Genomic DNA, 24,246 nt, shown 5'->3' with positions numbered 1-24,246 from the left:
GTCTCAGTTTGTAGGAGAGACACGTAAGGGGTATGGAAGTGGAAAAAATTGCTCGTACCGGCAATTTTCAGGCAATTCCTTTTATATTTTTCGTTTTTGACATTATTTTCATTGTTTTGAAAACAAAACTTGCAGAAACAGAATTGCCTGTATAAACGCAAGAGGCAAGTTTAAAAGAGAACGAGAAAAATTGCCGCAAGAAAAATCGTTTAATGTAAATTGGGGCTAAGGATACAATTTTAAATATTTACAGAGTAGGATATTTAGAATTGAAAATAGACAATATCGAGCCACGTTCGGTAATGTCGCCATGTAAAATTTATTGAAGTATATTGAAGTTTTTAATCATACAGGTCCACGGTATGGTTTATCGCAATCTTGCTATAGCAAGATTTTCACTATCTCGATGATCTTAGCCTAATTTTTAAGAATATCGGCTGTCGTTGATATGTTTCCAAATGAAAACATTAAGAAAAATTTAACAGTTTTGGAGATATGGTGCGAAATGTATACAAATTATAGAATTTTTAGATATATTATAAAATTTATTTTTTTTATTTCTCAAAATATTTTATTTTGGCCCTTATCTACAAATTTGCTGCAAAGGTCAGAAGAAGATTTGCATTGGTTTCAGAGATAAAGCCCCGAGTTGTTTAATAAGTCGATATTTAACAATGTTTAGATGGGGCCATAAAATCCAAGCTGTATCTGACTCAACAAAGCGGAACTAAGGCTTTTGTACTTTGGGTCTGTACTTTCAAAAAATCCTCACTTCAAATTATTTGCACAAGATTACCTTAAAAATGTTGCACAGTGTTATTTACCGAAAGAGATAGATTCTGATACCAGGATTATTTTTACTTTTGATATTATGTTACAAAAGAAGCGTTATAATTTGTTTTCTTAATTGTACGGTTAGAAGTTTTTGGACTCGATGACAAACACTCTGATGGACTTAGTTCTATATAGTTTTGACAAATAACAATCGATCCTTATTGAACCCCACATAATTATTCACAAATAATTATTTGAGAGACACTCCTCTCGATAGTTACCGCGCCCATAAGCTTTTTAGTTGGCCACCGTAGTATTTAGAGCTTTGTCAGGAAGCATAAACTTGTCCACGAAAAGTAGGATATCGCTGTAAACAAGACTACAAAATTTCCAAAGAATCATCGAACAGTCTTTAAACTGCAGTTATGTTAGACTTGTATAAGAAACCTGAAGATGTTGTCGAAACATATTCTCTTGGACCTTGATGTACTTTTGGAATTAATCTTGCGAACCATATTAGGTTCGATTTTAGACCGAATCGGTTAGTCCCTTCGACCATTTTAGTGAATATTTTTGAACTTTTATGGCGGAGGTACCGATATGACTTAAATTTTATTTGGACAAAACATTACGAGATCCATAACTTGACCGAGAGTTATCATGAGTTTCAACCTGCCAGACAAACAGAGATACAGACGGACGGACGGTGGTAAGTACTTCCATCTTGGCTAAAACGAATATCGTCCAAACATATGTGAAGTCTTAAATCATCATTTTGATGAAATCTATACAATCCTAGTGTATATAATCTCGTAATCTAAAGTCTGAGGTTACAATTATACTTCGGTAATGATAAGTAAAAATCAAGTGACGCACAAAAATTCATTTGTCTTCATTATTTTCTCATACTGTTTAGCAACAAATGTGTCTAAAACAGAATAACAAAATTTTGGCGATGGCAGTAAAACAAATTTCTAATTGGCTTTCAATATGTAGGCCACGAAGGACCGACCCTTCAACATTTTATTCAATAGATTTTTTTATATATTTCCATTCCCATAATACTGAACTCGTTATTTTTGTTATAACCGGATGAGTTTTAAGCCTCGAGAGCTCTATACAGTTCGAATAAATAATAGAAATGGGGTATATTCATTAAGGAATTAGATTTTGATAGTAGTATGATATGACATGAAGAAGTAATTCAGATTTTATTGGAACTTTCTCTCAAAAACAGCTTACAAACAACAATTTTTAAAATATTTTCCTACAAAACTTGTTAGTGATGTACATTTTCTGTTCATTTGTTCAATTTGAAATCTTCAAATATACAAACATTTTTATGAGAAAAAAAATATAATAACTAGTTACAGTAGCTTAAAAAATTTTGTTCGACCAAACCATTTCGGGGGGGGCCCGGGCCCCCCGTGCCCCCCCCTGCGTACGTCCCTGGAGGTCTTCTATATAAAAGGAGACCTCATAAGAGGTCGTTTATACAACATGAGACCTCATAAGTGGTCGTCTATTCAACAGGAGACCTCATAAGAGGGCTTCTATAAAATAGGAGACCTCATAAGAGGCCTTTTATTCAATAGGAGACATCATAAGAGGTCTTCGATACAATATGAGACGTCATAAAAGGTCTTCTATACTACAGGAGACCTCACTTGAGGTCTTCTATAAAATAGGAGACCTCATACGAGGTCTTCAATATAAAAGGAGACGTCATAAGAGAGCTTCTATAAAATAGGAGACCACATATGAGTTCTTCTATACAATAGGAGACCTCATAAAAGGTCTTCTATACAAAAAGAGACCTCACGTGAGGTATTCTATACCAGAGGAGACCTCATAAGAGGGCTTCTATAAAATAGGAGACCTCGTATGAGGTCTTATATATAAAAAGAGACCTCATAACAGGTCGTCTATACAACAGGAGACCTCATAAGAGGCTTATATAAAATAGGAGACCTCATATGAGGTCTTCTACACAATAGGAGACTTTATAAGAGGTCTTCTATACAATATGAGACCTCATAAAGGTCTTCTATACAATAGGAGACCTCATTACAGGCCTTCTATTCAATAGGAGACTTTATAAGAGGTCGTCTATACAACAGGAGACCTCATAGGAAGTCTTCTATAGATTAGGAGACTTCATAAGAAGTATTCTATAGAGTAGGAAACCTCATAAGAGGTATTCTATAGAATAAGAGGCTTCATAAGAGATTTTCTACTAATTAGGAACATCAGAAGATGTAAGGAGCCTCATAAGAAGACTTTTGTGGAATAAGAGGCCTCATAAGAAGACTTTCATAGAATAGAAGGCTTAATAAATGGCCTTCTACTAATTAGGAACCTCCTAAGAAGCCTTGTAAGGAATAGGAAACCTCATAAAAGGTACCAGACCTCATAAGTGGTCTTGTATGGAATAGGACACTTTATAAGATGTCTTCTGTAGAATAGGAGACCTCATAAGTGGCCTTCTACTGAACAGGTACCGTCATATGAAGTCTTCCAAAGAATTGGAGGCCTTATAAGAGGTCTTCGAATGAATTAGAGGCCTTAAATACATATTTTATACAATAGGAGGTCTCATAATACGTCCTCTATGGAATAAGAAGTCTTACAAGAGGTCTTCTAGGGAACATGAAGCCTCATAAGAGGTCTTCTATATAGTTCGAGGTCCTACAAAAGGTTTTCAAAAGTACAGAAGTTGTGAGGCCTTCTGGTGTTAAGTCAGAGGCCTCATAAGAGGTTTTCACGAGTACAGAAGGCCTTATATGGGGTCTTCTATGGAGCCGGAGGCTTCATAAGAGTTTTTTTTTATGGAATTGGAGGTCTTCTACTTAATATGAGGTCTTATAAGATCTATTCTTTGGAATAGGAGGTCCCATAAGAGGGTTGCAAAGTACAGAAAGGTCTCATAAAGGTTTCTATGGAATTGGAGGCTTTATAAGCGATCTTCTATAGAATTGGAGTCCCCATACAGGTCTTCTATGGAATAGGAGGTCGCATAAGATGACTTTTATGCAACAGTAGGTCTCACAGAAAGTCTTCTATGGAATAGGAGACCTAATAAGAGGACTTCTATGGAATAGGGCCCCCTAAAAGATCTTCTATGAAACAGGAGGTCTCCATAAGAGGTCTTCTATGGTATAGGGCGCTACATAAGCGGTTTTCAAGAGTATAGAAGGGCTCATAAGGGGTCTTTTATGGAACCGGAGGCCTCATAAGATGTTTTCTTTGGAATAGGAGACCTCATAAGAGGTCTTGTTGTACTGCATAGGAAATCACACAAAAGGTCTTCTATGGTATAAGTCCTCCATAAGAGGACTTCTATTGAATGGGGGACCGCAATAGAAGTGTTCTATGGAATTGGAAGCATAAAAAAGGCCTTGAATGGAATATGGAGCCTCATAAGAGCTCTTCTGAGGCCTTATTAAAGGTCTTGTTTGGAATAGGAGGCTTATAAGAGGTTTCCTAGAGTTAAGAAGGCCTCATAAAGCGTATACTGTTGAATTGGAGGACCCATAAGAGGTCTCCTATTGAATTCGAGGCATCATAAGGGGAGTTCTATGGAGCCGGAGGCCTTCTAGAGAGTAGGAAGCCTGATCAGAGGTTTTCAATAGTACAGACGGCCTTATAAGGGGACTTGTATGGAGTCTGAGGCCTCACAAGAGGTCTACTTTGAAATAGGAGACCACATAAGAGGTCTTCTACTGAATAGGAAGTCGCACAAAGGGTCTTCTAGTTAATAGGAGGCCTCTTAAGAGGATTTCAAAACGACAGGAGGGCTCAAAGGGGTCTTCTATAGAGTCAGAGGCCTCATAAGATTTCTTCTATGGTATAAGGCCTCACAAGAGGTCTACTTTGGAATAGGAAACCTCATAAGAGGTCTTGTACTGAATAGGAAGTCGCACCACAGGTCTTCTAGTTAATAGGAGGCCTCTTAAGAGGATTTCAAAACGACAGAATGGCTCATAAGGGGTCTTCTATGGAATCAGAGGCCTCTTAAGATTTCTTCTATGGTATTGACGACTAATGAAAGTTCTTCTATGGAATATGAGGCCTTATAAAAGGGTCTTCTTTGGAATTTGTCTTCTATGGAAAATTGAGGCTTCATAAGTGATTTTCAAGAGACAAAAGGCCTCATAGGGGGTCTTGTATGGAGGCGGAGGGCTTATAAGAATGAATGGGAGGACTCATAAAGGGTTGTCTATATAGTCGGAGGCATCATAAGAGCTCTTCTATAGAATATGAGGCCTTATAAGAAGTCTTCTCAGGAATAGGAGGCATTATAAGTGGTCCTTTACGGAATAGGAAGCTTCATAAGAAGTTTTCAGTGGTACAGAAGGCTTCATAAGTGGCCATGTATGGAGTCGGAGGCCTCATTAGAGGTTTTCTAGTGAATGGAAGGCCTAATAACAGGTCTTCTATGGTGAATGAGGCCTCATAAGATGACTTCTATGGAAAAAGAGACCTTATCAGAGGTCTTCTATGGAAATAGGAAGATTCATAAAAAGTTTTCAATAGTACAAAAGGCATCATAAGAGGTTTAGTATCAAGTAGGATTCCTTATTAGAGTTTTTCAAGAGTATAGGAGGGTTCGCAGGGGGTCTTGTGTGGAGTCAGAGGCCTCAGAAGAGGTGTTCTATTGAATGGGAGGCGTAATAACAGGTATTCTATGGAGAATGAGGCAATGACAGTTTGTATACAATGAGTTTTATGGAAAGAGGCCTTATCAGAGGTCTCCTATGGAAATAGGAAGATTCATAAACATTTTTTAATCGTACAGAAGGTCTCATAGGGAGTTTGGTATTAAGTCGGATTCCTTATAAGAGGTTTTCAAGAGTATAGGAGGGCTAACAAGGGGTCTTGGGTGAAGTCGGAGGCCTCATAAGAGGTTTTCAAGAGCACAGAAGGTCTAACAAAGGGTCTTGGATGGAGTCGAAGGCATCAAAAGAGGTTTTCTATGGAGTAGGGGACTTCATACAAGGTTTTCAAGAGTATAGAAGCCCCTATAAAAACTCTTCTTTGGAATAGGTGGTCTCATAAGAAGACTTCTATGGAATATAGGTCTTATAAAATGTATTCTATGGAATAGGAAACCAGATAAGTGGATTTCTATGGAATATGAAACCGTGAAATGGGTTTCTATGAAATAGGAGGCCTCAAAAGAGGTCTACTATGGAATTGAAGACATTAAAAGAGGTCTTCCATTGATTGGGCGTTCTCATAAGTGGTTTTCTATGGAATAACTCTATTGTAAGAGGTCTTCGATAAAAAGGAGGCCTCATAAGGGTTCTTCAATGGAGGCGGAGGCCTCATAAGAAGTTTTCAATACTACAGTAGGCCTCATAAGAGGTCTTTTACGGAATCGAAGTTTTTATAAGGGATATTTTATGGAATGGGAGGCCTCCTCAGAGATCTCTATGCAACAGGAAACCTCATAAGAGGTTTTCAAGAGTACAGAAGGGCTCACAAGGGGTCTTGTGTGGTGTCGGAGGAGTCAAAAAAGGGTTTCAAGAGTACAGAAGGACCCACAAGGATTCTTGTGTGGTGTTGGAGGCATTAAAAGATGCCTCTATGGAGCCGGAGACCTCATACCAAGTTTTTAAGAGTATAGAAGGCCCCATAAGGTGTGTTCTGTAGAATATGAGGCCTAATAATAGGACTTCTATGGAATAATTGCCTTAAAGCGGTATTCTATGGAATAGGAGACCTCATAAGAGGACTTCTATGGAATAGGAACCCCCGAAGAAGGATTTATAAGGGGTCTTCAATGGATTCGGAGGTCTTATAAAGGATCTTTTTGGCCTCTTCGGGGATCTCATATGCAATATGTAGCCTCATAAGGAGTTTTCAATACAACAGTAGGTCTCATAAGTGGTCTGGTTTAAAGTCTGATTCCTCATACGAGCTTTTCAAGAGCACAGAAGGCCTCATCAGGGCCCTTGTATGGAGCCGGAGGTCTTCCTTGGAATAGGAGTACTCATAAGAGGTCTTCTATGGAATCGGAGGAATCATAAGAGGTCTTCTATGGAATAGAAGGCTTCACAAGAAGTCTTTAATGGAATAGAAGGCTACATAAGTGGTTTTAAAGAGTACAGAAGGCCTCATAAGAGGTCTTGTATGGAATAGAAGACCTTAAAAGAGGTCTTCCACTTATTAGGAGTTCTCATAATTGGTTTTCCATGGAATAATCGTATAAAATGGGGGGAGGCTCAAAAAGTAGGAGGCCTCATAATATTTCTCTTATAGAATGGGAGCTTATAAGAGGTCTACTACTAATTATAAACCTCAGTAGAGGTCTTCTATGAAATAGGAAGCTCCAAAAGAAGAATTCTACTGTATGCGAACCTCAGAAGAGGTATTTAAGTTTACCTGGCAGTGGCTAATGGTAACAAAAAGTACGCTAAAAGTACCCTCATACTTAGAGCTTGCCATCTCTGATCCCCATTATCACAATTCTCTGCATATCAACAAACGAATGAACGACCTTATACTACATTCTCTCACTCTTTACCTCCCTCTCTGAATCTTACTCTCCAGCAAAATATTAATCTCTCTCAAAATAAAAATATGAATTAAGATGAGAGTAGGTGAGAGTTAGTCCACAAAACAACAACTGGGAGATATTTTCATGGCTGGTAACTTCGTATGAGAAAAAAAACAACAAAAAACGACGACAATTGAAGTTGCGCGTAATGAGATTCCGATGGGAAAATTAAAACAAAATTACGGGGAAAAAAAATAATGCCAAGACAAATCTCCCCCCACACACACACAACAATGTCTGTCGCACTTGTCGAATTTCCTAGAAGCCTCAACTAACAGTCATTGAGGTAGACAATCAGCAGCCTGCCAGCCGGGGGCAGCGAAGCATTAAACCGACATTGCAATTCGAAATTTATTATTATTACCAGCCATACAACCTACCGACCATGCACGACGGACGAACTGCTGCTTATTTTGGCCATGTGAATTTTGTTTTTTTGAGAGCAGCCGCAGCAGTAAGAAGAAAAAATTAAAAAAAGACAACTACGCAACAACTACTTGGCTCTAACTTTCCGTAGGTGTTGTGGGAACCAACCATTTGTTGGTAGGTTGATGGTTTGTTTTAGCACCAATACACCAACCATCACGGCGACCGACCACCACCACACTTCCATAAAAAGTGAAAAATAAAAATTATAACATTCGTCCGCCGTGTGACGGACGACGACGTCGACGATTTGCAATTATTGATTGATATTTTTAGACTTTCGGTTTGTTTTGCGGCAAAAATCGTACATAACTTGTTTTGCCACTAAGGGAAGAGAGCACAAGGGGCAGGGAGCTGAGAGTTTGTGGTAAGAGAAAGAGAGAGCCAACCGCAGGAGTTGTAGTAACGTAAACATATTAAAAACGATACACGTGCTAATGGGTTCATTACATGAATGAAATGATAAACTATGATGTTGGATAAGACAGGACAGGGAAGGGCAGTGATCTGCATTGTTCAGCTTCGAAGGAAAGCAAGAGGAACTTCTTCTTGAGGTCTACTATACTGCAAAAAACCTTTTATTAGGCCCCCATGCCATTGAAGACCTATTATGAGGCCTTCTATAAAACAGTAGGCCTCAATAGGGGTTTTATATGGAATCGGAGGCCTCAAGAGAGGTCTTTTTTGGAATAGGAGACCTTATAAGAGGTTTTCTACTTAGCAGGAGGCATCATAAGAGATTCATAAAAGGGCTTCTACGCCTCATAAAAGGTATCATAACAGGGGTTCTACGCCTCATAAAAGCGATTCTGTTGAATAGAAGGTCCCGTAATAGATCTGCTACTGAATAGCAAGACTCGTAGAACTGAGCAGGAGATATCATAAAAGGTTTCCTAAGGAATAGGAGGCCTAATACGAAGGCTTCAGGTAAACAGGAGTCCTCATACGAGGTGGTCAGGTGAAAAGGAGACCTCATAAGAGGTCTCTACCGAATAGGAGACTTAATAAAACGACTTCTACTGAACAGGAGGTCTCATAAGAGGTCTTCTACTGAATAAGAAACCTCATACAACGTTATCTACTGAATACGAGGCCTCAGATAAGCTATTCTACTGAAAAGGATGTCTCATACGAGGTTTTCAGAGAAAAGAAGGTCACCCATGAAGTTTTCTATTGAAGAGGAGGCCTAATAGAGATCTTCTTCTGAATAGCAGACCTCATAAGCAGCCTTCTACTGAATAGCGGACCTCATAAAGGGCCTAATATCGATTAGGAGACCTCATAAGTGGACTTCTACAGAACAGAAGGTCTTGTAGTGAATAGCAGGCCTCGTAGAGCTGAGTAGGAGATATCATAAGTTTCAGGTAAACAGGAGTCTTCATAAGAGGTTTTCTACGGAATAGAAGGCTTCAAAAAACGACTTCTACTGAACAGCAGGCCTCATAAAAGGCCTTCTACTGAACAGGAGGTCTCATAAGAGGTCTTCTACTGAATAAGAAACCTCATACAACGTTTTCTACTGAATACGAGGGCTTATAAAAGTTATTCTACTAAAAAGGAGGCCTCATACGAGGTCTTTAACAGACCTCATTATAGGTCTTCTATAGAAATTGAGGTGACCTGTGAAGTTTTCTGTTGAAGAAGAGACCTATTAGAGAAGAAGAGACCTAATTGGATGCCTCATAAAAGGTATTCTACTGAACAGAAGACCTCATAAGAGGTGTTCTACTGAATATCAGACTTCATAAGAAGTCTTCTACTGAAGAGCAGACCTCAGAAGGAGCCTCATATCGAATAGGAGACGTCAGAAGTGGACTTCTATAGAACAGGAGGCCTATCGTAGGCCTCATGAGAGGTTTTTATGGAGTCGGAGGCCTCATGAGGTCTTCTTTGGAATAACAGGCCTCATAAGGGGTCTGCAATGGAATCTGAGACCTCGAAATAGGTCTTCTATTGAATCGGAAGCCTAATAAGAGGTTTTTTTATGGAATAAGAGGTCTCATCAGAGGCATGTTGTGAATGGGAAGCCTTAAAAAGGTCTTTGATGCAATAGAAGGACCCATAAGGAGGTCTTATATGGAACAGGGACCTTCTAAGAGGCCTTCTAAGGAATAGGAAGCATATTAAGGAGTTTTCTATGGAATATGAGGCCTTATAAGAGGTCTTTTATCAATTGGGAGGCCTTATAAGAAGTCTTCGATGTAATAGGAGGCCTCATAAGGGGTCTTATATGGAACAGGGACCTTTCCTATGGAATATGAGGCCTTATAAAAGGTCTGCTATTAATTTGGAGGCCTCATAAGAGGTATTCTATGGAATCGGAAGCCTCATGAGAACTTTTTTATGGAGTCTGAGGCCTCATAAGACGTCCTCTATGGAATTAGATGCCTCATAAGAGGTCTGCTATTGGATCGGAGACCTTAATGGGAGGCCTTATAAGAAGTCTTCGATGCAATAGGAGGCCTAATAAGGGGTCTTGTATGGAACAGGGATCTTTTCTATGGAATGTGATGCCTTATAAAAGGTCTGCTACTAATTGAGAGGTCACATCTATGGAATCGGAGGCCTCATGAGTGGTTTTTCATGGAGTCGGAGGCCTCATTAGAGGTCTTCGTTGGAAGAAAAGGAGTCATAAGGGGTCTGAGATGGAATCGGAGACCTCGAAAGAGCTCTTCTATTGAATGGGAGGCCTAATAACAGTTTTTTTTAATGGAATACGAGGTTTCATCAGAGGCCTGTTGTCAATGGGAGGCCTTATAAGAAGTCTTCGATGCAATAGGAGGCCTCATAAGGGGTCTTATATGGAACAGGGACCTTTTCTATGGAATATGAGGCCTTATAAAAGGTCTAATATTAATTGGGAGGCCTCATAAGAGTTCTTCTGTAGAATAGGAGGACCCTTAAGAGGTATTCTGTTGATCGGGAGGCCTCATAAGAGATATTCTATGGAATCGGAGGCCTCATGAGAGCTTTTTTATGGAGTCGGAGACCTTATTAGAGGTCTTCGTTGGAAGAACAGGATTCATACGGGGTCTGCGATGGAATCGGAGACCTCGAAGGAGGTCTTCTATTGAATGGGAGGCCCAATAAGAGTTTTTTTAATGGAATACGAGGTCTCATCAGATGCCTGTTGTCAATGGGAGGCCTTATAAGAAGTCTTCGACGCATAAGGGGTCTTATATGGAACAGGGACCTTCTCTATGGAATATGAGGCCTTATAAAAGATCTGCTATTAATTGGGAGGCCTGATATTAGGTCTTCTGTAGGATAGGAGGACCCTTAAGAGGTCTTCTGTAGATCGGGAGGCCACATAAGAGGTATTCTATGGAATCGGAGGCCTCATGAGAGGTTTTTCATGGAGTCGGAGGCCTCATTAGAGGTCTTCGTTGGAAGAACAAGGCTCATACGGGATCTGTGATGGAATCGGAGACCTCAAAAGAGGTCTTCTATTGAGTGGGAGGACTAATAAGAGTTTTTTTTATGGAATACGAGGTCTCATCAGAAGACTGTTGTCAATGGGAGGCCTTATAAGAAGTCTTCGATGCAATAGGAGGCCTCATAGGGGGTATTATATGGAACAGGGACCTTTTCTATGGAATATGAGGCCTTATAAAAGGTCTGCTATTAATTGGGAGGCCTCACAAGAGGTCTTCTGTAGAATGGGAGGACCCTTATGAGGTCTTCTGTTGATCGGGAGGCTTCATAAGAGGTATTCTATGGAATCGGAGGCGTCATGAAAGGTTTTTAATGGAATCGGAGGCCTCATAAGACGTCCTCTAGAATTTGAGGCCTCATAAGAGGTCTGCTATGGAATCGGAGACCTCAAAAGAGGTCTTCTATTGAATGGCATGTCTAACCAGAGTTTTTTATGGAATGCATGGTCTTATCAGAGGCCTGTTGTGAATGGGAGGCCTTATATGAGGTCTTCTATGCAATAGGATGCCTCATAAGGGTTCTCCAATGGAGTCGAAGGCGTCATAAAAAATGTTCAATACTACAGTAGGCCTTATAAGGGGTCTTTTACAGAATCGAAGATTTTATAAGGGATATTTTATGGAATGGGAGGCCTCCTCAGAGATCTCTATGCAATAGGAAACCTCATAAGAGGTTTGCAAGAGTACAGAAGGGCTCACAAGGGGTGTTGTGTGGTGTCGGAGGCCTCAAAAAATGTTTTCAAGAGTACAGAAGGACCCACAAGGAGTCTTGTGTGGTGTCGGAGGCGTTAAAAGATGCCGCTATTGAGTCGGAGACCTCATACCAAGTTTTTAGGAGTATAGAAGGCCCCATAAGGTGTGTTCTGTGGAATAGGAGGCCTCATAATAGGACTTCTATGGAATAAAAGGCCTTATAAGAGGTATTCTATGGAATAGGAGACCTCATAAGAGGACTTCCATGGAATAGGAACCCCCCAAATGGTCTTCTGTGGAATAGGAAGCCTTATAAGGGGTCTCAAATGCATTCGTAGGTCTTATAAGGGATCTTTTTTGGAATGGGAGGCCTCCTCAGAGATCCCATATGCAATATGAAGCCTCATAAGGAATTTAAAATTTAAATTTTAACATGAGGTCTCATAAGGGGTCCGGTATTAAGTCTGATTCCTCATAGGAGGTTTTCAAGAGCATAGAAGGCCTTATGAGTCGCCTTGTATGGAGCCGGAGGCCTCAAAAGAGGTCTTTCGTGGAATGGGAGCACTCATAATAGATTTTCTACTGAAGGGAGACCTCATAAGAGGCCTTCTATGGAATCGAAGGCCTCATGAGAGGCCCTGCATGCAATAGGAGGCCTCATTAGAGATCTCCTTTAGAATAGAAAGCTTCAAAGGTCTTCATTGGAATATGAGATTTCTAAGAGTAAAGAAGATTTCATAAAGCGTAGTAGAGGAAAGATGAGGACTCAGGTTTTTTTAGCTGCGACATCTAGCGGTCGGAAGCTGAACATAAATGAGTGTTGCCAACTGTTTATAGCGAAGACATAAACCAAAAGCATGTGTTGCCAATTGTGTTATCAACATTGTTGCCAACGTCACAGCAAAGACCCAATCCAAAAGTATTTGCCTTCGCTATTAACAGTTGGCAACACTCCTTTATGTTCAGCTTTCGGCCGCTAGATGTCTCAGCTAAAAAAGCTGAGTCCTCATCTTTCCTCTACTAAGCGTCTGCTATTGAATTGAAGGAGCCATAAGAGTTCTCCTATTGAATTGGAGACATCATATAGGGGTCTTCTATGGCGTCGGAGGCCTCATAAGGTATCTTCTATGGAGTCGGGGGCCTCACAAGAGGTCTTCTATGGAAAAGGAAGCCTCCTAAGAGGTTTTCAAGAGTACAGAAGGCCTCATAAGGGGTATTGTATGGAGTCAGAGGCTTCATAAGAGCTCTTCTATAAAATAACAGGTCTCATAAGAGGTCTTCTTTGAAATGCAATAGGGTTTCAAGAGTACAGATTGCCTCAAAAGGTCTTCAATGTAATACGATGGCCCTATAAGAAGTCCTCTCTGGAATATGAGGCCTCATGAGGGGGTTTCAAGAGTACGGAAGGCCACATAAGAGGTCTTCTATGGAATTGGTGGTCTCATATAAAGACCTCCTTGGAATGCTAGGCATTATGAGAGGTCATATTGGAAATAGAAGGCCTTATAAGAGATTTTCAAAAATGCAGAACGTCTCATAAGATGTCTTATATGGATTGCGAGACCTTTTAGAAGGTCATATCTAGAATAGAAAGCTTCACAAGAAGTTTTCTATGGCGTCGTAGTTCTCATAAGATGGTTTATATGGAGTATGAGGGTTTATAAGAGGTCTTCTTCGGAATCTGAGACATGATAAGAAATTTTGCAGGGAACTGTAGGCCTCATAGGGGGTCGGATGCCTCATAAGAGGTCTTCTATTGATTGGGAGGCAGCATAATGGGTCTTCTATGGAGCCGGAGGACTCATAAGAGGTCTTCATTGGAATGTAAGGCCTTTCAAGAAATCATCTTTGGAATAAGAGGTTTTCAAGAGTATAGAAGGCCACATAAGAGGTCTTCTATGGAATCGGTGGTTTCGTATGAGGTTTTCTATGGAATGCGAGGCCTTATAAGAGGTCATATTTGGAAAAAGATGCCTCATAAGAGATTTTAAAAATGCGGAAGGTCTCATAAGATATCAGACTTCATAAGAGGCCTCATAAGAGGTCTTCAATGAAATTGGAGGTCTTATAAGAGGTCTTATATGGAATCGGTGGCCTCATAAGTTACTTACTATAGAACAAGGTATCCCATATGAGGACTCATAAGAGGATTTGCATAGAATAGGAAGCTTCATAAGATGCCTTGTATAGAACGGGAGACTCCGCAAGAGGATTTTCGATGTCGGGAGAAGTCTCCCCTTATCCCTTTAGGGATATTCACGGAATTTTTTGCAGTTTAATTATCGATAACATTTGCTCTGTCCTAGAAATGCAAAAATCTACTAATTTTTACTATTTTTTCCGATAACATAAAGGAAAAATGTTATCGTAGTAAAAAAATAGTAGCTTCTTGCAGGTTCTGGAACAGAGCAATTATTCTTATCTTTGAAGAAATATGCTCTGTTCCAGAACCTGCAAGAAGCTACTATTTTTTACTACGATAACATTTTTCACTTTATGTTATCGGTAAAAATAGTAACAATTAGTAGATTTTGCAGTTCTGGAACAGACCAAATAACATACCGAACCTATCGATAACATTTATTATCATAAATTATCGAATTAAGAATTTTCAAATTTCCCCTCAAAATTTATTGTTTTTTTACTCACCTCTTTTGTATGTTATCCGTTTGATCGCGATACAAATTCGGACTGCTGCCATGCCGTTGATGTTTGTACGAAGCTAAAGCTATTTGTGAGGCTAATTTTGAAGCTGTAACCAAGTCTTCACGACTTTTACTTAAACTCTGCATCTCGGATGCGGTTTGATGTGGTTAACGAGCTGCTGAGGTGAAGGCTGCGAACAACGACGAAAATCATCAAACCTAAGTTTGTGATGCCTTTTTTGGAGGGGGCGGCGGGGGCTTAGGTTAGGTTTCGTCGCATCATTGACATGTTATCGAGAAATATTTCCATACACCACCGATACCGATCTGCAAAAAAGAAATTGAAAAAAGAAAGATAATGTTATGTAAGTGATAAGATTCGAATTTGAAAATAGTTTTGAGGTGAATCATCAATGGTTTTGATTTGAAAATAAAACACTGTAAAAATCGAGCGGATATTAAAATTGCCTAGTCGGAGTCAAATTGAATAGCATTTTGACATTAGTGGTTTTTACCGGGTAAACCCTCATTACGAGGATTTAGTTGACGTGATATGCAATGAAATTGACAATATAAATTCACTGGTTTTACTAAATTCAATAAAATGTAAACGTACTATAACCTTATAGTCTGTTTAGTCCCAATTTACATTAGGCGAGTTTACTTGCGGCAATTGTCAGTTTGTAGGTGAGAGAGGGTGCTGAGAGGCAAAGGGTTACCGTATGCCTCACCTCTCTCTCCTACAAAATGACAATTGCCGCAAGTAAACTCGCCCAATGTAAATTGGGACTTATATTATAGCTTTTTGTTGGGGTTTTGCCTTCTGTATGAGGAATTACTTGTAGAAATCCAGTGGGTTTAGCAAATCTGGTTATATGTAAACGTACTATTATTTGTATAAAATATTAAAAATCGTTCCTCATTTTAATTCAAATGTCTTCCTGACATTTTTCAAAATAAATAAATAATAAAAATAATTTAAATAAATTAATAAAATATAAATAATTTTATTATTTTCTTTTATTTCTTCTCATTCTGCAAATATGTCGTAAGTATCGACTTAATTTCCCTGCCTTAATCCCAAATATTAATCTCAATTTTTTGGCTCAGAGATATTGAAGTTCCGCCTTCCAAATCGTCATTAGCTGCGCGTTTTTTCAAATACCATTGGAAGGGAGTCCTAACAATTTTCATACCTCTGGCCTTAAGTCCATTGATATTTTATTTTCCCGGAAGATCGGTAAGAGAATGATTTCCCCGCAATTGGATGCAATATGTTCAACAAGCTCTGATTTCAGGAATTTCGTTGCATGTTTCTAATATTGGTTTGCTGTTTCTATTGGATTAGCGAATGTATTCCGCTTTATGTTACCTCACTAATGCCGATTTTTGCTTTGCCAGCTATGCAGATTTTGGTAAGAGGTTACTTTTATGGGTTCTTTTAAAGGATGGCTTCTATGGGAAAGGAGATATTGTAGGAGCTTTTCTACATAACATGAGACCTCATAAGAGACCTTCGATAAATATAAGAACTCACAAGAGGCCTTCTATATAATACAAAACTTCGGTAGAGGCCTTCTATAGGATATAAGACCCCATAAGACGCCTTCTATAGAATATAACACCTCAGTAGAGACCTTCTATAGAATATAAGACCTCATAAGATACCTTCTATAGAATATAATACCTTATAATAGGCATTCTACAGAATGTAAGACCTCATAAGAGGCCTTTGATAGAATATCAGAACTAATATGAGGCCTTTTATAGAATATATGACCTCATAAGAGGCCTTCTATAGAATATAAAACCTCATTAGAGGCCTTCTATGTAATATAAGACCTCAGAAGAGGCCTTTTATCGGACAGAAGAACTCATAAGAGGCCTTCGATAGAATATAAAACCTCAGAGGAGGCCTTTAATCAGATAGAAGAACTCCTAAGAGGCCTTCTACAGAATATAAGACATCACAAGAGGCCTTCTATAGAATATAAGACCTGATAAGAGGCCTTCTACAGAATATAAGACATCACAAGAGGCTTTCTGTAGAATATAAAATCTCATAAGAGGCCTTCTATAGAATATAAGACCTCATAGGGGTCCTTTCATCGGATAGAAGACCTCGTAAGAGGCCTTCTATAGAATTTTAGACCTCATAAGAGGTCTTCTATAGAATATAAAACCTCATAAGAGGCCTTCTATAGAATATAAGATCTCATAAGAAGTCTTCTATAGAATATAGGACCTCACAAAAGGCCTTCGATACAATATAAGACCTCACAAGAGCCCTTCTATAGACTTGAAGACATCATAAAAGGCCTTCTATAGAATGTAAGTCCTCATAAGAGTCTTTCGAAAGAATATAAGACCTCATAAGAGGCCTTCGATAGAATATAAGACCTCACAAGAGACTTTCTATAGAATAGAAGACCCCATAAAAGGCCTTCTACAGAGTATAAGACCTCACAAGAGGTCTCTATAGAATATAAAACCTCATAAGAAGTCTTCTATAGAACAAGAGCCCATCGATAGAATATAAGAATTCATAAGAAGCCTTCTATAGAATATAAGACTTCATTAGAGGCCGTCTATAGAATATAAGACCTCATTAGAAGCCGTCTATAGAATATAAGACCTCATTAGAAGCCGTCTATAGAATATAAGACCTCATTAGAGGCCTTCGATAGAATATAAGACCTCACAAGAGGCCTTCTACAAAATATAAGATCTCATACGAGGCATTCGATAGAATATAAAACATCAGAAGAAGCCTTCTATAGATTATAAGACCTCATAAGAGGCCTTCGATAGAATATAAGACCTCACAATAGCCTTTCAATCGAATAGAAGACCTCATAACAGGCCTTGTATAGAATATAAGTCCTCACAATAGGCCTTCTATAGAATATAATACCTCAAAACAGGCTTTCTATAGAATATAAGACATCACAAGAGGCCTTCTATAAAATACAAGATCTCATAAGAGGCCTTCGATAGAATATACGACCTCGCAAGAGGCCTTCTACAGACTACAAGTCCTCATAAGAGACCTTCTATAGAATATAAGACGTCGTAAGAAGTCTTCTATGGAATATAAGACCTCGTTACAAGCCTTTGATAGAGTATAAGACCTCATAAGAGGCCTTCGATAGAATATAAAACCTCACAAGAGGCCTTCTATAGAATATAAGACCTCTTAGAGGCCTTCGATAAAATATAAGACCTCATGAGAGGCCTTCGGTAGAATATAATACGTCATTAGAGGCCTTCTATAGAATATAAGACCTCACAAAAGGCCTCCGATAGAATATAAGACCTTGCAAGAGCTTTCTATGGAATATAAAACCTCATAAGAGGCTTTCTATAGAATATAAGACATCATAATAGTCCTTCGATAGAATATAAAACCTCACAAGAGGCCTTCGATAGAATATATGACCTCAGAAGAGGCCTTCTATAGAATATAAGACCTCATAAGAGGCCTTCGATATAATATAAAACCTCACAAGAGGCCTTCGATAGAGTATAAAACTTCATAAGAGGCCTTCGATACAATATAAGACCTCATAAGAGGCCTTCTACAGAATATATGACCTCATACGAGGCCTTCGATAGAATATAAGACCTCATAAGAGGCCTTCTATAGAATATAAGACCTCATAAGAGGCCTTCGATAGAATATAAGACCTCATAAGAGGCCTTCTATAGAATATAAGACCTCACAAAAGGCATTCGATAGAATATAAGACCTCACAAGAGCCCTTCTATAGACTAGAAGACATCATAAGAGGCCTTCTATAGAATGTAAGTCCTCATAAGAGGCTTTCGAAAGAATATAAGACCTCATAAGAGACTTTCTATAGAATAGAAGACCCCATGAAAGGCCTTCTACAGAATATAAGACCTCACAAGAGGTCTCTATAGAATATAAAACCTCATAAGAAGTCTTCTATAGAACAAGAGCCCATCGATAGAATATAAGAATTCATAAGAAGCATTCTATAGAATATAAGACTTCATTAGAGGCCGTCTATAGAATATAAGACCTCATTAGAAGCCGTCAATATAATATAAGACCTCATTAGAGGCCTTCGATAGAATATAAGACCTCACAAGAGGCCTTCTACAGACTACAAGACCTCATAAGAGGCCTTCTATAGAATATAAGACCTCTTCGAGGCCTCCGATAAAATATAAGACCTCATGAGAGGCCTTCGGTAGAATATAATACGTCATTAGAGGCCTTCTATAGAATATAAGACCTCACAAGAGGCCTTCTACAGACTACAAGACCTCATAGGAGGCCTCCGATAGAATATAAGATCTCATAAGAGGCCTTCGATAGAATATAAAACCTCAGAAGATGCCTTCTATAGATTATAAGACCTCATAAGAGGTTTTCTATAGAATAGAAGACCCCACAAAAAGCTTTCTATAGAATATAAGACCTCATAAGAGGCCTTCTATAGAATATAAGACCTCACAAGAGCCTTTCAATCGAATAAAAGACCTCATAACAGGCCTTGTATAGAATATAAGTCCTCACAATAGGCCTTCTACAGACTACAAGACCTCACAAGAGGCCTTCTATAGAATATAAGACGTCGTAAGAAGTCTTCTATGGAATATAAAACCTCGTTACAAGCCTTTGATAGAGTATAAGACCTCATAAGAGGCATTCGATAGAATATAAGACCTCACAAGAGGCCTTCTATAGAATATAAGACCTCTTCGAGGCCTCCGATAAAATATAAGACCTCATGAGAGGCCTTCGGTAGAATATAATACGTCATTAGAGGCCTTCTATAGAATATAAGACCTCATAAGAAGCCTTCGATAAAATATAAGACCTCTCAAGAGGCCTTCGATTGAATATAAGACCTCGCAAAAGCATTCTATGGAATATAAAACCTTTATAAGAGGCTTTCTATAGAATACAAGTCATCATAATAGTCCTTCGATAGAATATAAAACCTCACAAGAGGCCTTCTATAGAATAGAAGACCTCATAAAAGGCCTTCGGTAGAATATAAAACTTCACAAGAGGCCTTCTATAGAATATAAGACCTCACAAGAGCCCTTCTATAGAATATAAGACCTCATAAGAGACCTTCGATAGAATATAAGACCTCACAAGAGGCATTCGATAGAATATAAGACCTCATTAGAGGCCTTCTATAGACTAGAAGACCTCATTAGAGGCCTTCTATAGAATATAAGACTCATAATAAGAGGCCTTCGATAGAATATAAGACCACATAAGAGGCCTTCGATAGAACATAAGACCTCACAAGAGGCCTTCTATAGAATATAACACCTCATAGAGGCCTTCTATGGAATATAAGACCTCAGAAGAGGCCTTCTATGGAATATAAGACCTCATAAGAGGCATCCTATAGAATGTAGTACCTCCTAAGAGGCCTTCTTTAGAGTATAAGACCTCAAAAGAGGCCTTTTATCAGATAGAAGACCTCATAAGAGACATTTTATCGGATAGAAGACTTCGTGAGAGGCCTTCTATAGAATACAATACCTCGTAAGGGGCCTTCGATAGAATGTAGGACTTCATAAGAGGCCTTCTACAGAATATAAGACCTCATAACAGGATTTCTCTAGAATATAAAACCTCATAAGAGGTCTTCTATAGAATATAAGACCTCATAAGACCCATTCGATAGAATGTAATACCTCATAAGGGGTATTCTATAGAGTATAAGACCTTAAAAGAAGTTTTCTATAATATATTAGACCTCATAAAAGGCCTTCTATTGAATATCAGACCTTATTAGAAGCCTTTTGAAGAATAGAAGCCTTCTACACAGTAGGGAAAGTTAAAAGGGACCTTCTACAGAATGGAGAATCTCATAAGATGTCTTTTATGGAAGGCCTTCTATATAATGGAACGCGTCTTATTCCGTTCCTTTTCATCTTATATTGTAATTTCCCCCAGAGTTCTGAAAAAACCTGCCAGAATTATTTCAAAGATACCTTGGCAATGTTTTTGGGTAGCCTCATCGTGGCCTCAGCCATAGAATATTGTAATTTGCACAAGCGGTTGGCCCTGAAGACAATTTTGCTGGTGGGTTGTAGCCCAAGAAGGTAAGTACAAGCACTGATGATTATTAATATCTGCAACCCAATTCGAATACCTTAAGGTTACACATCGGCTTGGTTTGTGTTACAAGTTTCATATCAATGTGGATATCGAATGCTGCCACAACGGCTATGATGTGCCCGATAGTTAAGGCGGTGCTGCAGGAATTGGAAATGGTAAGTAAGGTCTTCTTTAGATGTCTTTCAAGGGCTCAGATTACCTTTGTTGATCTTGAATAAAAAGAGGGGGCTCATAAGAGTTCTCCTGCCAAAGAAAAGAACCCATGGAAGATCGTTTTGGAAATATTAGACTTCATAAAGTCCCCTATTCTCAAGGAGACCTATCATGGAATCTACTATGAGACCTGTTATGGAGCCTAGTATTCTGTTGGAGAGCTTCTATTAGGCGCAGTTCTTCCTCTAGAAGATCAATTTTAATTTAATTCAATTTCAGAACCAAGTGGTGGCGATTTGGATGCCTGAAGAAAAGGAACCTGCCGTGGATGGCAAGAAACATCCTTCTCGTGTAGCCATGGCGTTTTATTTTGGCATTGCCTATGCCTCAACCATCGGAGGATGTGGTACCCTAATTGGGACAGGGACAAATTTAACTTTTAAGGGCCTCTTTGAGGGGTAAGTTAAGGCGACGATGATATAATTTGTACTATTGTCCTCTCTATTATCTTAAGGCGTTTCCCGGAGGCCACGGATAAAATCGATTTTCCCCACTTTATGGGTTGGGCTATGCCCATGGTGGTGGTGGATACGATATTCTTGTTCCTTAGCTTACAGGTGACTCACTTAGGTTTGGGACGCAGCAATAGTCAGGTGTCTAAAGAATTGTCAAATGGCGCCCAAGCAGCGGATAGTGTCAAGGCGACAGTTATGGAAAAATATGCCGAGTTGGGACCAATGTCTTGGCATGAATGTCAGGTGTTGTTTTGGTTTTTGGCAATGATAATTTTGCTGTTCACGCGATCGCCAGGCTTTATGCCCGGTTGGGCGGATTTTCTGAATGCAGTGTAAGAAATATAAGGGGTAGACTTTCTCAGCTTAGGAAGGCAAAATAACCTTTGATTTATTTCTCCTAGGCCAATAAAGACTTCCGCAGCTGTGATGTTAACGATCTTGGCCCTATTTTTGTTTCCCCAGTCGTGCAGTCATTGGAGCCATTTTAAGGACAAGGGTATGTTCAAGGCGTTTACTTAAGACATTTTATTATAAATGACCTTCTCTAGGTCCCTATCCCACAAAAAGAGAACGCTCATTGTTAAGCTGGGATTTTGTCCATCACCATGTACCCTGGGGCTTGGTTTTTCTATTGGGTAAGATCAAGAATATTCCAGGGGACCCCAAATTTCCCATTTTTTTAACTTCTAGGTGGGGGCTTTGCTTTGGCCGATGCCAGCCAAGAGAGTGGCATGGCGAAGTTACTGGGACAGGCTCTGTCTGGTTTGAAGACATGGCCAGATTTTGCAATACAAGTTGCGGCAATTTCTGCGGGAATTTTCATAACCAATTTTAGTGCCAATGTGCCGGTGTGCAACATTTTGATACCCATACTACAAGAGTTGGTAAGCTCTAGATATTTCAGATTCCTTATTTGAAGATATTTCAAAAAGTTCCCTCCCTCTCCTAGGCCGTTGCCATTAACATGAATCCCATAATGTTGGTTTTCCCGGCGGGTATTGCCACCAGCATGGCTTTTCATTTGCCAGTGGGAACCCCACCAAATGCCATTGTGGCGGGTTATGCAGGGATCAAGAGTAAATATATGGTAAGATGTGAATCTTCGCTTTCAAGAAACCCCACTTTGAAATTATTTTTTTGTTCTTAAATTATAGGCCGAGGCTGGTATTCTACCCACCATTTTTATCCTGCTAATGCTTTTACTGAATGTCCAAACAATGCATTACCTGATTTATCCTTCTAGAGAGTTTCCCGCTTGGGCTGAGTCTCCAAAGCATATGGATTTGTAAATTGTGAGGATTTTTTTCAATACAGTTACATGAAATTTTTTTGCAACGGTTATTGGTTACTTTTATGGTATTGTGGAATCGAATCGTGCGGAAGACGGGAAGAGTATTTTGAAAAAGATTGAAAATGAATATTTTTTAATTTTCATACCGGTTACTTGAACTTTTTAAACGGGTAACCCATAACCTAGCAACGATTTTAAAGCAAAAATAAAATATTTTTTTGTGATATTTCAAACCACAGGGAGATTTAAAATTCTTGGGAATTATAGGAGGCCGTCTACAGATTAAAAGACCTCATAAGAGGCCTTCTATAGAATAGAAGACCTCATAAGACGCCATCTATAGAATACAAGACTTCATAAGAGGCCTTCGGTAGAATATAAGACCTCACAAGATCCCTCCTATAGAATAGAAGATCTCATAAGACGCCTTCTATAGAATATACGGCCTCACAAGAGCCCTTCTAGAGAATATAAGACCTCACAAGAGACCTTCTATAGAATATAAGACTTCATAAGAGGCCTTCGATAGAATATAAGACCTCACAAGAGCCCTTCTGTAAAATATAAGACCTCATAAGAGTCCTTTTATAGAATATAAGACCTCATAGAGGCCTTCTGTAGAATATAAGACCTCATAAGAGGCCTTCTATAGAATATAAGACCTCATAAGAGACCTTCTATAGAATAGAAGACCTCCTAAGACGTCTTCTATAGAATATAAGACCTCATAAGAGGCCTTCTATAGAATATAAGACCACACAAAAGGCTTTCTATACAATATAAGATCTCATAAGAGGCCTTCGATAGAATATAAGACCTAATAAGAGGCCTTCTATAGAATATAAGACCTCACAAGAGCCCTTCTATAGAATGTAATACCTTATAAGGGGTCTTCTATAGAGTATAAGACCTCAAAAGAGGCCTTTTATCGGATAGAAGACCTCACAAGAGACATCTTATCTGATAGAAGACTTCGTGAGAGGCCTTCTATAGAATATAAGACCTCACAAGAGGACTTCTATAGAATATAAAACCTCATAGGAGGCCTTCTATAGAATATAAGACCCCAGAAGAGGCCTTCAAAAGAACATAAGACCTCATAAGAGGCCTTTGATAGAATATAAAACCTCACAAGATGCCTTCTATAGAATATAAGACCACATAAGAGGCCTTCGATATAATATAAAACCTCACAAGTGGCCTTCTATAAAATATAAGACCTCATAAGAGGCCTTCGATGGAATATAAGACCTCATTAGAGGCCGTCGATAGAATATAAGACCTCACAAGAGGTCTTCTATAGAATATAAGACCTCATAAGAGGCCTTCGATAGAATATAAGACCTCGCAAGAGGCATTCGATAGAATATAAGACCTCATAAGAAGCCTTCGATAGAATATAAGACCTCACAAGAGCCCTTCTATAGAATAGAAGACCTCAGAAGAAGCCTTCAATAGAACATAAGACCTCATAAGACATCTTCTATAGAATAGAAGACCTCATAAAAGGCCTTCTATAGAATATAAGACCTCATAAGAGGCCTTCGATGGAATATAAGACCTCACAAGAGGCCTTCTATAGAATATAAGACTTCACAAAAACCTTCGATAGAATATAAGACCTCACAAGAGCCCTTC

At 38.9% G+C, this 24,246-nt stretch overlaps 2 protein-coding genes across 3 annotated transcripts in view; one reads left to right on the top strand and one right to left on the bottom strand.

The window, feature by feature from the left end:
* wnd (Mitogen-activated protein kinase kinase kinase 13 wallenda) overlaps nt 1-24,246 on the bottom strand; it is a 96,776-nt gene that overhangs the window by 58,530 nt on the left and 14,000 nt on the right. Inside the window, exon 2 of the mRNA XM_073987694.1 lies at nt 14,539-14,861. Coding sequence (XP_073843795.1) covers nt 14,539-14,681 — 143 coding nt within the window. The 5' untranslated portion in view covers nt 14,682-14,861. The remainder of the gene's footprint in view (nt 1-14,538; nt 14,862-24,246) is intronic.
* LOC141401524 (protein I'm not dead yet-like) lies at nt 15,483-22,652 on the top strand. Of its 2 annotated transcripts, none has more exons than XM_073981815.1 (12): nt 15,483-15,582; nt 15,645-15,774; nt 15,833-15,949; nt 20,485-20,633; nt 20,690-20,804; nt 21,082-21,260; nt 21,413-21,649; nt 21,719-21,813; nt 21,866-21,952; nt 22,008-22,201; nt 22,267-22,404; nt 22,472-22,652. In XM_073981815.1, exons 1-12 carry the CDS (start codon nt 15,578-15,580, stop codon nt 22,604-22,606), a joined length of 1,581 nt encoding a protein of 526 aa, XP_073837916.1. In that variant the 5' UTR covers nt 15,483-15,577; the 3' UTR covers nt 22,607-22,652. The 2 variants fall into 2 exon arrangements, with proteins under 2 accessions (XP_073837916.1, XP_073837915.1); XM_073981814.1 differs by having other exon boundaries at nt 21,317-21,649.

The sequence above is a fragment of the Musca autumnalis genome, unplaced genomic scaffold, assembly GCF_047663935.1.
Source record: "Musca autumnalis isolate F117 unplaced genomic scaffold, ASM4766393v1 scaffold_4, whole genome shotgun sequence".
NCBI lineage: Eukaryota > Metazoa > Arthropoda > Insecta > Diptera > Muscidae > Musca > Musca autumnalis.
Note: the sequence above shows the minus strand (reverse complement) of the source record. Positions and strands in the feature narration are given on the sequence as shown.

Coding starts and splice junctions, on each gene's coding strand:
- LOC141401524 (XM_073981814.1), top strand. Junction 20,634..20,689: donor GTGGGTTGTAGCCCAAGAAG/GTAAGTACAAGC, acceptor GAATACCTTAAG/GTTACACATCGGCTTGGTTT. Junction 22,202..22,266: donor TACCCATACTACAAGAGTTG/GTAAGCTCTAGA, acceptor TCCCTCTCCTAG/GCCGTTGCCATTAACATGAA.